The sequence below is a fragment of the Oncorhynchus mykiss genome, chromosome 15 (assembly GCF_013265735.2).
Source record: "Oncorhynchus mykiss isolate Arlee chromosome 15, USDA_OmykA_1.1, whole genome shotgun sequence".
NCBI classification, from domain to species: domain Eukaryota; kingdom Metazoa; phylum Chordata; class Actinopteri; order Salmoniformes; family Salmonidae; genus Oncorhynchus; species Oncorhynchus mykiss.
In genome coordinates this window covers 49,314,446-49,328,156 of record NC_048579.1, presented here as the reverse complement: position 1 = coordinate 49,328,156, position 13,711 = coordinate 49,314,446, and the positions used below count along the sequence as shown (strand labels likewise).

The following is a 13,711-nucleotide window of genomic DNA, read 5'->3' as shown; positions in this document are numbered from 1 at the left end:
GTTTTTTGGGGGCATTACCTCATCAGGACATTTGTTTTGCCTTTTGTCTCACGCTCCGGCTCACTGGTGCTCCTCCTGTCTGTATGTACTCAAATACACTCCCTTTTGCATACTCTGCCTCTGAACCCAAAGTAATGATACCGATGTACGTTTGTTCAAGACCACAGTCATGAACTGGCTTGGCACTGCGCCATCTGTTGTAGTTGATCATGACCTCTGTGAGGTTCTGTTTGAAACAGAGGTAATCCTATAGAGCTGGTCGTGATGGCGATCAGGCCAATCAACCAACTCTCTCTCTCACGCAACCCCTGAGTGGTCATGGCCCATGCAATAGCGGCTAGCAAGTGTTGTCATAACCAACACCAACCTCTCTCTGTGGCTACCCATAATCCCCTTGGTCTTACTGTGAGCCACTTTAATCAGCTGTGACCTGTACGACCCGGTAAAGTACTTCAGGGATGACTAGCTCTATCTGCCGTGACTACAGTGTGTGTATAAATACATGGTGGATTTGGAGGCTAAAGCCCCCCAGATTGTAAGGTTGTTTTTTTGTTGTTTTTTTGTTGTTTTGTCATCTTATGCCATGATTTTGCCGTACCTGACAATTGTAAAGTCGTAGGTCGTAAACGATTGTCGGTCGTCTTGGCTCGTTCCGTGTGACCTGGTCTACTTCTGACGATTTAAGTACCACTACGTCCGGTCGTAGGCTCCAACAGTTCTGTCAGGATCAGATTTTTGGGGGGCATTTATCGTGTGTGTGGCTGGTGTTACGAGCTGATTTCGGTGACTGACCAATAGGAACACAACCAGCACTGATTTATGCACACAATAATACGATTATTGGGAATAGTCAGAATAATATAATAGTTTGATTTAAATGTTTGCATGCTGTGCAATAAGGATTTCCCTAATAACCCTCTTTACATGACCCATCTGAAATCAGACTACCTGATGAGATTTTGAAAAATGCACAATCGCTAATCAAAATAAATGTTCTACCACAGCGTCAATGTTATTTTGGGGTTCTGAGTTTGGACGTATGATGTTTGTGAAGAATATGCATACTTTCAGTAAGACTGAATCTGACGTACTGTTTTAAGGTCTTTATTTATTAGTGCAGAGCCACTTTCTCCTATGCATATCAAGAGGCCTTGATATGCTGTCATGTCTGTGTAGTGCTAACAGTGCCGTTGACCTAATATTCCTGTAGTGAGTCACTGGGCTCGACCAAGCAACAGGTCAATGGCACCTGTTTTGGCTCATACACTGCAACCCATAGTCTCATGAACCTACTGGGTTACACCATGGGCTAGGTGGAATTGACCTCCAGTTCTCCACAGTGCCACCCAGCCCAATCCCCGGTCAGTGAAGACATCTGGCTGCAGCAAGAGTCTAAACCCCAGCATTAGACCACATCCATTGCTAACCGTAACAGTAAGGAGCTCTGTACTGTTATTTTATGAGCCTGTTTTCCTCTGTGGTAGGCAGTAAAAAAAGTCCATCAGAAGCATGCCTTTTATTGCCTTGATGTTGACATTAAAGAAAACTAGTAGGTCAGGAATATGGCCCCTGTCTCCCTGAGACTAGGCTATTAGAACCATACCACTCCACTATCAATGTTATTGCCTAAGGTGGACTCTTCTGTGTGTATGCGCACGTTGGCACCCTGGTCTCTCGTGCAGTGTGGCCTTATAAGGTGTCCAGTGCCTGCTAGGTCTTGCCAGGATACTGAGTGTGGTTTAGGTTTGTTTTTAGTAGCTAGGAGCCTTAGAGAGCAAAGCTCTATGCCCATGTAAGAACACACAGCGCTGTGTGGACTTTGGACCGTCAGGCAGGCACACACACTGAGGATGACGTGTCTGCTATGACTGCTTGATCCAGGGTGATATGGAGAGGAAGCTATCCATTAAGAAATAACTAAAATTCAGTTCTCATTATCGACAAACTCGGAAGTCAGATCCTTCTGCTTTCTAGGAGTTAAAACGTATGTGTACATGTGTGTGAAAGTCACAGCCTTCAGTGGTATGACTCATCTCTCTGGATCTGGGGAGCACATTCATTACATGACTATGACCTCTCTCCCTGGGTTGGGCCTAGCACACTTCTGTCCTATGGTGGGATGAGTCATCTGTGTGTGTGCGCGCAAAATCAACATGAAATACTCTGCTCTGGTGGACATTCCTGCAGTCAGCATGCCAATTGTACGCTCCCTCAAATTGAGACATCTGTGGCACTTGTGTGACAACTGCACATTATAGAGTGGCCTTTTATTGTCCCCAGCACAAGGTGCACCTGTGCAATGATTATGCTGTTTAATCAGCTTCTTGATATGCCACACCTGTCAGGTGGATGGATTATCTTGGCAAAGGAGAAATGCTCACTAACAGGGATGGAAACAAATTTGTGCGCAAAATAACATTTCTGGGATCTTTTATTTCAGCTCATGAAACCAACACTTTACATGTTGCGTTTGTTTTTGTTCAGTGTATGTATTTAACGGAGGCCCAGATATAGTTTTAAAAAATTAAATACAAATGTTAATTGCGTGGGGCGGCGGACATTTTCTACATGATTATTCATTGGAAGAACTGTATAAAACATTTTTTTACAAAAATGCCCAACCGCCATTAAAATACTTTCCTTAAAATGAAATGTTGCTAAAAGTAATTAGGAAAGAAGTGACTGGCGCTCAACCAATGTGAGTCGGTTCAACCCAAAAACAAATATAAAGAGGTTCTAAAAGTAAATTAAGTAAATTTAAAATCATCTGGAACTAAGTATCTCAATAAATAACACATATGCAGTATGTCAAATCAGGTAATGCCAAATTCCAGTCTGCAGTTTTGAATAAATTTTCCTCAGTCATTAGGGAAGTCCTTGTCAATAATTAAGTCCTTGTCAATATCAGAAGGAAATAGAAGGCACGTAGGTGTTCCTTAGTCGTAGCTTTCAGTAATAGGGTCATAATATTTTGTAGCTTAAACTGTTAAAGCGCTAGAGCCAACTTCATATGAAGAAAAAAGAATGAACTGGCCACGTAGGCACTAGAAACCACACTACAGACCACCCCACCATAGTGCTTGTCATTTTAACGATCATTGATTGATCAATTGATCAAAGGGCTTGTATAAAGTAATAATCTGGCTGCCAGTTGCATATCCCTGATCTAGGGCCTCCGAATGAAGGTCAGGAAAACACTCTGTGGCAGGCCCAGGGCTGGGTGTGCGCGTGTGTGTGCTTATACTCTTTGGTAAGATCAGCTGATACAGATAGCAAATGTCTTCAGGCCAAATAACATGTAATAACACCACTTAACTCTGTTTTTGTCAATCAGGATGTTGTGCAGGAAAGGGAGTTACGGACTCATCTCAGCAGAGAGGAGATCAGACAGAAGGTCGAGCTGTACAACAACTCCTCCAAGGACCACCTCAAAATGACGCTGGCAAGTGACCTCTAATCCCTGACCCTGTCCACTTACCCTTAACCCAACTCCTGTATCAGACACTAGGCCTCAGTTTATCATCCCATGTGACCTAGCTACCCACTTTGACCCCTCATCCCTCAACTAACTTGAATGACTGTCCGGCTCTGATGGTTATCTCTGGCACAAGTGTGTGCGTGCGTGGGTCGGCCAGCCTTCAGAGCTGAGCTGAACCGTAAAGGCTCATTCTGCACTCATGTTTTGTCATCTATCCCCTCCTGATCCACAAGAGACGTGACACTCACGTTTGCTCGCTGCATGCTTCCACCACAACTCCTTCCTTTACTAATGATTAGGGGGATTGAACAGAAGCTCTTGAGTTGTCCTGACCCACCCTGTTATGTAGAAGAGGACCAGCTCTAACTGTCTGCTCATCAATCTGCGGGCATGATGGTGGCACACAACACATGTTCACCAGACTAGCTGTCTGGAACAGGCCTGCCTGAGAGATTTGTCCCAGATGAATAACTGTAACGTACCAGTAAAAAGTTTGGACACCTACTTATTCAAGAGTTTTTCTTTATTTTCAGCTCAATTGAAGACCTCAAAACTATTAAATAACACATATGGAATCATGTAAACTCAGCAATAAAGAAACGTCATCTCACTGTCAACTCTGTTTATTTTCAGCAAACTTAACATGTGTAAATATTTGTATGAACATAAGATTCAACAACTGAGATGTAAACTGAGCAAGTTCCACAGACATGTGACTAACAAATGGAATAATGTGTCCCTGAACAAGGGGGGAGGGGGGGGGGGGGGGAGTCAAAATTAAGTCAGTATCTAGGGTTGCCACCACCTCCATTAAGTACGGCAGTGCATCTCTTCATGGACTGCACCAGATTTGCCAGTTCTTACTGTGAGATATTACCCCACTCTTCCACCAAGGCACCGGCAAGTTCCTGGATATTTCTGGGGGGAAATGGTGGTATTGTCATGCTGGAGGGTCAGGTCAGGATGAGCCTGCAGGAAGGGTACCACATGAGGGAGGAGGATGTCTTCCCTGTAACGCACAGCGTTGAGATTGCCTGCAATGACGACAAGCTCAGTCCGATGATGCTGTGACACACCACCCCAGACCATGACTGACCCCCCACCCCCAAATCGATCCCGCTCCAGAGTACAGGCCTCGGTGTAACGCTAATTCCTTTGATTATAAACGCGAATCCTACCATCACCCCTGGTGAGCCATAACTGCAACTCGTCAAAAGAGCACTTTTTGCCAGGCCTGTCTGGTCCAGCGACGGTGGGTTTGGCATTGTTGCCGGTGATGTCTGAGGACCTGCCTTACAACAGGCCTACAAGCCCTCAGTCCAGCCTCTGTCCGCAATAGGCTGATAATCTGAGCACTGATGGAGAGAGTGTGCGTTCCTGGTGCAACTTGGGCAATTGTTCCCATCCTGTACCTGTCCCGCAGGTGTGATGTTTTGATGTACCGATCCTGTGCAGGTGTTGTTACACGTGTTCTGCCACTGCGCGGATGATAAGCTGTTCGTCCTGTCTCCTTGTAGCGCTGTCTTAGGCATCTCGCAGTACAGACATTTCAATTTATTGCAGTCCTCATGCCTCCTTGCAGCATGCCTAAGGCACGTTCACATAGATGAGCAGGGAACCTGGGCATCTTTCTTTTGGTGATTTTCAGAGTCTGTAACAAGGCCTCTAGTGTCCTAAGTTTTCATAACTGTGACCTTAACTGCCAACCATCTGTAAGCTGTTAGTGTCTTAACCACCGTTCCTCAGGTGCGTGTTCATTAATTGTTTATGGTTCATTGAACAAGCATGGGAAACGGTGTTTAAACCCTTTACTATGAAGATCTGTGAAGTTTTGGATTTTTACAAATTATATTTTAAAACAGGGTTGTGACAAGGGACGTTTCTTTTTTTTGCTGAGTTTAGTAACCAAAAAGTGTTAATTCTTCAAAATAGCCACCCCTGCCTTGATGACAGCTTTGCACACTCTTGGCATTCTTTCAACCAGCTTCATAAGGTCACCTGGAATGCATTTAAATTAACTGTTGTTCCTTGTTAAAAGTAAGTTTGTGGAATGTCTGTCTTAATGCGTTTGAGCCGATCAGTTGTGTTGTGACAAGGTAGGGTTGGTATACAGAAGATAGCCCTATTTGGTAAAAGATCAAGTCCATATTATGGCAAGAACAGCTCAAAGAGAAACGACAGTCCATTACTTGAAGACACGGAGTTCAGTCAGTCCTGTTTCTTTAAGTGAAGTCTCAAAATCATCAAGCGCTATGATGAAACTGGCTCTTATGAGGACTGCCACAGGAAAGGAAGACCCAGAGTTACCTCTGCTGCAGTGGATAAGTTCATTAGACTTACCAGCTTCAGAAATTGCATCCCAAATAAATGCTTCACGGAGTTTAAGACGACACATCTCAACATCAACTGTTCAGAGGAGACTGCGTGAATCAGGTCTTCATGGTTGAGTTGTTGCAACGAAACCACTAAAGGACACCAATAAGAAGACTTGCTTGGGGCAAGAAACTCAATCAATGGACATTAGACCGTTGGAAAGTTGTCCTTTTGGTCTGAGTCCAAATTTGAGATTTTTGGTTCCAACCGCTGTGTCTTAGAGACGCAGAGGAGGTGAAAGGATGATCTCTGCGTGTGTGGTTCCCACCGTGAAGCATGGAGGAGGAGGTGTGAGGGTACTTTGCTGGTGACACTGTCTGATTTATTTAGAATTCAAGGCACACTTAACCAGAATGGCTACCACAGCTTTCTGCAGCAATACGCCATCCCATCTGGGTTTGCGCTTAGTGAAACAATCATTTGTTTTTCAACAGGACAATGACCCAACAGACATCCAGGCTGTGTAAGGGCTATTTGACCAAGAAGGAGAGTGATGGAGTGCTGCGTCAGATAACCTGGCCTCCATAATCACCTGACCTCAACCCAATTTGAGATGGTTTGGGATGAATTGGACCGAAGAGTGAAATGGTGGTTTTCCAACAAGTGCTCAGCATATGTTGGAACTCCTTCAAGACTGTTGGAATTCCAGGTGAAGCTGGTTGAGGGAATGCCAAGAGTGTGCAAAGCTGTCATCAAGGAAAAATGGCTACTTTGACAGTCTAACTGTTTTGGTTACTACATGATTCCATATGTGTTATTTAATAGTTTTGCTGACTACACTATTATACTGCAATGTAGAAAATAGTACAAATAAAGAAACCCTGGAATGAATGTGTCAACTTTTGACTGGTACTGTATTTATTGACTTCTGAGGGGTCAACGTTCAACCACTGTTCTTTGATTCAGATGTCATGCTATCAGACATGTCAGTCTCATCTAAAACATGCAGTCAGGCAGGCATAATGACTACTTCTGTCTTCTTTAGAATGTCTTTCTTTGCTCCCACACCCATTTTATTCTCTCCTCTCTTTGTGTCCCTGATCTGTCCATCTATCGCAACCACAAGTAACTCTTTTGTTCTTTCTCTAAAGAAACGTAACGGTGTGGGTGCGTTTTAGTCGTGGCAGTCAGCTGATTTGAGTTTCAGCTCATCGCCTTTAATGACTCTCTCACACGTGCGCGGTGCTGTCCCATCCGCAGGTGGTACGTGAAGTAATGGGCTTAGAGAGAGGCCCACAAATCTGGGCTCCATCTGCTAACTTGTTACCCCCCCTAAACATGCTCGCTTGTGTACATTTTCTGTTGCCCTGAAGTATCCTGACCTGTCTCTCTCTCCCTGTAGAACCCCAGTGGTGTGTATACAGGGTTCATCAAGGTGCAGTTGGAGCTGAGGAGACCCATCACTGTACGAGGAGGTGGGGGAGGAGAGGAGGCCTTCTACCTCCCCCAGGGGGCGACTAACACTCTTCACATCAGCTCCAACAACACCATACGACAGGTGGGTCTCTCACACAGTTACGTTCAACCTGCTTGCAGTGATTTGTAGAAAATGGCTATAATTATATATGAACGCTGATGCTAGTCTTTACCGTGAACGTTGATTTATCAGGTGATCCAGGCCCTGTTGACCAAGTTCACCGTAGCTGACAACCCTGCTAAATATGCCCTGTACAAACGCTGCCGCAGGGAGGAGCAAGGTAAGTGTCTGTCTTTCTGGCTATAGGAGAGACTAGCTGGTTTGTCATGCCATAGATGCCAGACTGTGTTAGCTGGCAGGATGGCATGCATGCCAGAACTGGGCTGGTGTCTGAACATGGTGTGTGTGGAGTGTATTCATGAGTGCGAGTGTGTCAGTATCTATAGGGTCAGGATGTGACTTTCTAGACTCCTCGCCCTCATGTTGCTGAATGCCACAGGGCTGTCCCCACACACATTGTTTCATCCCTGTGTCTGGAATACCCTGGCAGGGCAGAACACACACACACACACACACACACACACACACACACAGCATGTCCAGCAGCAGCTGCTCTCCAACCCGCCAGCCTGTGGAGAGAAGGCCCCAACTGGTTTCAGTACAGGTTATAGTAGCGCCTGTGTCTTGGTCTTCTCTCCCCCACCTACTGTTACTACAGTTCTTCCTGTGTTAGGGCTCTGCTAGATACGATTGATAGGGCAGATCACTGGTGGGGTTCAGCCTAGACCTTAACCCGGGTTTGAGACCCCCAGCAGACGAGCAAAGATGGATCAGTCCCTGCTCCCTATACCACAGAGCAGGAGATTAGCCCCTCTTACTGAAGACTGGGTGGGGGTCGGGAATAGGAGTGCAGGTAGGTTATGGTTTTGATTGTGAATAGGTCAGACTTCCAGCCAAGTAGCAGTGCTGACTGCAGTCTGTCACGGTCTGTCTAATCTCTTCTCACACTGTTGTGTAATCTGACAGCTCTTCATTATGTCAAGGGAAATGCACACACGCTATCCCCGACCTCTAGGACAGTGTGGCTCAGATGCTAGCTCTGACGTCGTGGTGTTTTCCCCTCTGTAAATGAAGAGGGGAGGGCTGAGCCTGTTAATGAGATGGTCTGTCTAGACAGAGCCATTACTGTGGTCCAATTAAAAACAGTTTAGTTCCACTAGCTGATAAATACCCTCAGACAGATACACAGCAGCACCCCCTGGGTGGAGTAGGCCTAGGGGGGGGGGCATAGACTGTTTGTAATGGTCAGGATTTGTACCGTCAAAACTGACCCTAGATCTGTTACTGTGACGTATGAGGAAGGGTAAATGTTTGCATGTCTATGTAACGTATGGTGATGTCAGAATCCGGTGTGACATGGAATGCGGTTCTCTCCCAGTCCTGCTGAGATGGACGGTTAAAGTACTCTACTGCCACGGCACCATCTGTTACATAGCTGGTCTCTTTCACCAATTGGGTTTTAATAGGGTTAGGTATAGGCTGGCTAGGCCTAGCAGGCAGGAACCTCCACTGTAGAGGGACAGGCTGGGAACATGTGCTGGTGTCTCTGGATAAGGAGCATGCAGGAGGGTTGAGGGCTGCCTGGTGACTGACTCTCGTGAAAGACTTCTGTCTCTGATCTGACAGGGCTGCTGTGGTTATTTACCCGTATGTGTGTGTGTGCATTTAGTTTGTGTGCTCTTACCCCATTGGCATGGAGCCAGGACTTTTATCCAGGGTTGTTTTCCATGCACACACACCACTTTGGCCTATCCCCAGTTTCCCAAGCTCTCATTAGTCAGTGTTTTACAGCACGTCTTCCCCTGACTCAACACTGAACCCTTTTGTAGAATGTCCAATGATCATGCCTTATAACCACTGCATATTATGGTACTGATGTTCTAGCTTGTGTGTTTTTCCTCCTGCAGTGTACATGTGTAAGCTGTCGGAGGGAGAGCATCCGTTGTTCCTGCGTCTGCTAGCAGGTCCCAACACCGACACACTAGGCTTCGTCCTGAGAGAACAGCAGACTGGCGAGGTCATGGTAAGACGCACACGGAACTCCCACACACACTAAACACACACTCTCACTCTCTGTATTAACCGTACTCCTCTCTCTCTTCCAGTGGGAAGCGTTCTCCATCCCAGAGTTGAGTAACTTCCTGAGGATGCTGGAGAAGGAGGAGACTGAGCGGGTGTGTTCCGTGACGCGTCGCTACGACAACTACAGACTCAAACTGAAGGAGGCCATGAGCGCAGCAGGGGGGCCGGGGTAACTACTGCCCCTGGAGGAGAGGAGGAGAGGGCTGGGAACCAAAAGCCAGTCTGAGGGACACTGAGGGGGAAACTGGTCCAACCTGATTCAGAAACTGGAGAGACAGACAGCTGGAATTAACTCCAGATTGCACCAGTGGGCCCTGTGTGCAATACACTGGATGGACAATAGAGGGGAGCAGAGGGCAGTGGTTCCACTGCAGTCAGCCTGGACTTCATTCAGGAGCACTCAAGTGACTAGCTCCATGTCTTTACTGAGTAGGCCTACACCCTGTGTGCCATGTTCACTCTTCTGTTCACTCTCTTCCCATCCTTCTGGGATCCTTCTAGTGCATTCTCTGTAGTTGTTTTTATTATTTTAGAATGACATTTTTGAACGTGAATGACTCAAACCCCAAAATAATTGATTCAATTTATTTGTGCTTTCTATTTAATTGGATGCGTTGGTTTGTACATATTGTCATTTTAATTTATGTGGGTGACGCTTTGTTCTGTTTCTTTGCTGAAATGGTTTTATTGTGTTCTATGAAGGTGTGGCAGCAATCCAACTCCTACAGGGACCTAGTGAGCTCATTTATTTCTCACAGGGGCGCACTGAAAACACATTGACAACAAAGGCTAGACTGTTTTATGGAAGTGACTCTGTATTTTAGGTAACTGAGCGATAGAGAAGATGAGTGATTGTATTTAAACTGAGGGTTGTGATGGTCTTGAAAGGAGAAGAATATTTGGTGTAGAGTCTGAGAGTCACAAGCTGTTTGGGGTTTAGAGGTCAGAATGGGCGTGTTACAGCTTGTGACCAGACTGACAGTTAGTGGAGTTTGAGCTGACCTCTGGACATGCCGTGAGAATGGAAAGATTTTGGGAAGTTGACTAATGGTTTTAGAGGAGGTAGAGAAGAAATGTAGAAAGCTGTGTAAGGAAAAACCTGAGAAATTAAATGGATGTGACAAACGAGGGTTTTTGGAGTTCCGTGTTAAGAGATTGTTGATGCCGAGAAAGTTCAGGGCCTAGTTTAAACCACCTCTGTGCCAGGCCTGTGGCCACAGATAACATGTTTAGGAATAGCAGCGAATGACAATGGCTATATTGTTCCTGTTCCTCTGGTATTCATTTAACATGGCTACATCTGTCCTAATCTGCTGTAGGGCTGGTAAGATAAATGCTTTAAATCAGCCTTCCATTGCACCAGCGTGTGAACTCTGAACCCTGAAGCAAAGCTGCATGTGACATGCTCTCTGCATGGATGTGCTAACAGACCAAAGAAACTAGTCCGTTATCGTGGAGATGAAGTCACATGACCATGTGTTCATCAGTCTCCTAGACTAGGAGAGAGGCTAGAACTTGTTGCTCTGAGAAGTTCATTTGAACCGAGACTGTCCATCTATTGCAAAGTACAATCATTTCAATGGACAGAGCAACAAGTGAGTGCATTTTGGGCCATCAACCCTTAGCACCGTATCAAAACAACACTGACCAAATGCAAGACTATATGTTGAATTGGCATGTTTAAAAGCCTTGTTGTTTATCAGTACTATATGACGTTTTTCTGATGGTACTGCATTATTTGCCATGTTTATCTCTATAGAAGAGTAGTGGTGTGGTTATATAGCCCCACCTTATGGATATATGCTGTAACTGTCCTCTCGGTCTTCACCTGCATCAAACTGTTTCTCTAAAGCCTGTTGGTGATATGATGTGCTGTTGCTTTCTCTTTTTCTGTTCTATAACTGAAGATATTCTAAAATGTTTAGATTTATTTTAGGTTTTGCCTGGTGCAAGCTCTTAGAGGCCTCGTAAAAATTAAGGGAAAATGTTATAGCTAGAGTTTATAAGGGGTTACACACCCTGAACTTAATTTGTTTAATCACTGTGTTAATGGAGTTAGATATGGTAAAATAATCTATCATATTTTAGATCCTAAAGCCATTATTTTCTTTGTAAGCCCTGCTAAATGGTGTTGCAAAGCACAGTGTTACATTGACAGATACCACTGGCCCTGTGTTAGCAAGTTAGAGGTCTGCACATCTCAGCATCAGGGCTTTGAACCAGACCAGTTCATATCTATCTCCAGCGCTCCTATCGGACCAGTTTACTGTCTACTGAAGCTTCTGGGCACTTTACCTTTTAATTCAGGGATTTTTCTTTTCTCCATTTACCAGATGCCGATCTTCCACTATTCTAATTCTAGACAATGTTTCATAATTAGGCCTTTCTTATTGAAATACGAGTGGCTTTTATGAAAGATGTTAGGTGTTTCTAAAACTTGATATTTATACAAGCTCCTGTATGATTTGTTAGACTGTGAAAGTTGGTTTATCTTCAATTTGCATCATGTTATGGGCGGTGCTGTCTGGTTGGCTTTTACGTCTGTAGGAATATGACTGCTAAGGTAACCCATATAAATATACTATAATGCATGCATTATCTACTCTAATGCATATAGGCCTACTATGTGGCCTTCATGGAACCGTAGGCCAGTACTGTTGAACTTGGAAATGTATGAACAATTTATATAGATATTCGTAAACTAGATAGATACGTAACTCTATTTGCCAAAGATCGCCCCCCCCCCCCCCCGTCTCTTCAGCTATGCTCTTGTAATGTTCTATGCTGCAGTGCTATATGCAGAGACTGTAAGATCTATACCTGGAATGATTCTGCTGACAGTGTTAGTTATGGTTCAGTACCAAGATGTGGATGAACACAGCAGCTATGGGCACAGCTTGGAGGAGACCGGATGCAACTAACATGTTATAATGAAAAAGACTTTGCTATATTCTATTTATATTATTGATGATGCAGGTTTATTTTTGTAGGTAACTGTTTATTTTTGGATTGTTACCAAATGTGGCCTTTACTTCTCTAAAGGACTGAATTCATCTATTAAAGTTTAAATTGTACAAAAAAAAAAAGAGTATTGGTGAATCCACTGTTCTGGCCACTGAATCGAACATGCAGAACTATAATAACGAGACCTGACTGCGCTCCTAAAGGGGCAAGCACCAGTTGCTACATAAGATTAAGTATTCGTCCACGATCCAGTACACATAGCCGAACTGGGGGTAGCTCATTCAGGTGTTGCAGTAGAACAAGGGCTGTGCAGCATAGCAGGAGCATCTGCAGCAATAGGTCGACAAGACAGCGGTCGCCCAGGTGTATGTCATCTGCTCATAGATCTCAGGTTTCTACACCAACATGTCTTTGCCTGTGTACCCGGGATCTCAATCTTCAGAGGGTCTCTGGCGTGACCTTCTTCCTGTGGACTTCGGAGGCTGTGCCAGTGTCAAGCGGGCTCTTCATCCCGCATATCTCTGCATTCAGGTCCTTGGTGTAGGTGGCTGTGACCTCCAGAGCTCAAACCTTACAGGTCCTGCTCTCCTTTCTCTATGAGACCGAATAACATCTCGTTAATGTTATTGGGAGGGCTCTCTAGGGACTGGGCAGGGGCCGGCCAGACCATCATCAATTGTATGCATTTAATCACTTTCAAATTAATTTACAGAGCTATGGATGTTTATAACAGACAATCCATGATTATACATTTGTTTACATCGACCTTGTTTACAAACATTGGAGTAAAGCAAGTTTATATTTGGGGTTCTTACAGGACAGTTAAAGGGCAACTCCACCACCTATCAACTTAATTTGTATTATTTCCTGCACAATACCAGTGTTAATATGTGAAACGGCGCATTTCTATGTTTTGTTGAAAAAGTGATTTTCAAATGGTGAGTTTTGCGGTGGCGGGGAGCATGAAAATACCCTCCCTTGAGCTAGAAACTCTTTGCAGTTTTTTTAAAACTTTTAATCCTACCCTGTAATATCACAAAGAATCTTTTTTTTTTTAGGACTTTATCTTTTTTTAAATGGATAATAGAAGCACACCGTTTACACATACAGTATGTAGACACTGGTTTGATGCCGCAGATGTTGAATATGAGGTTAACAAATGGCGGAATTGCCCTTTAAACTAAGCTCATGAAGCATTTATAGGTTACGTTCTTCAAGAATCAATGGGTACATATCATTCATAAATCCAAAAATGGATGTAGACCGAAATTGTTGCTTTTGCGTAAAATTGTTCAAAGGTTTTACTGACTTACAGTTCATATTAGGAAATCAGTCAA

General features: G+C 44.4%; 1 protein-coding gene across 4 annotated transcripts in view; it reads left to right on the top strand.

Annotated features, from left to right (window-relative positions):
- Positions 1-12,484, top strand: part of LOC110490224 (ras association domain-containing protein 3) — a 56,254-nt gene extending 43,770 nt beyond the window's left edge. For 3 of the 4 annotated variants that reach the window (XM_021563494.2, XM_036944498.1, XM_021563495.2), the window contains 5 exons: positions 3,335-3,442; positions 7,194-7,349; positions 7,461-7,548; positions 9,236-9,351; positions 9,434-12,484. In XM_021563494.2, the coding sequence (XP_021419169.2) occupies positions 3,335-3,442; positions 7,194-7,349; positions 7,461-7,548; positions 9,236-9,351; positions 9,434-9,583 (618 nt within the window). In that variant the 3' untranslated portion in view covers positions 9,584-12,484. The remainder of the gene's footprint in view (positions 1-3,334; positions 3,443-7,193; positions 7,350-7,460; positions 7,549-9,235; positions 9,352-9,433) is intronic. The other variant, XM_036944499.1, reaches the window with a different exon arrangement.
- Positions 12,485-13,711: the final 1,227 nt, after the last annotated feature.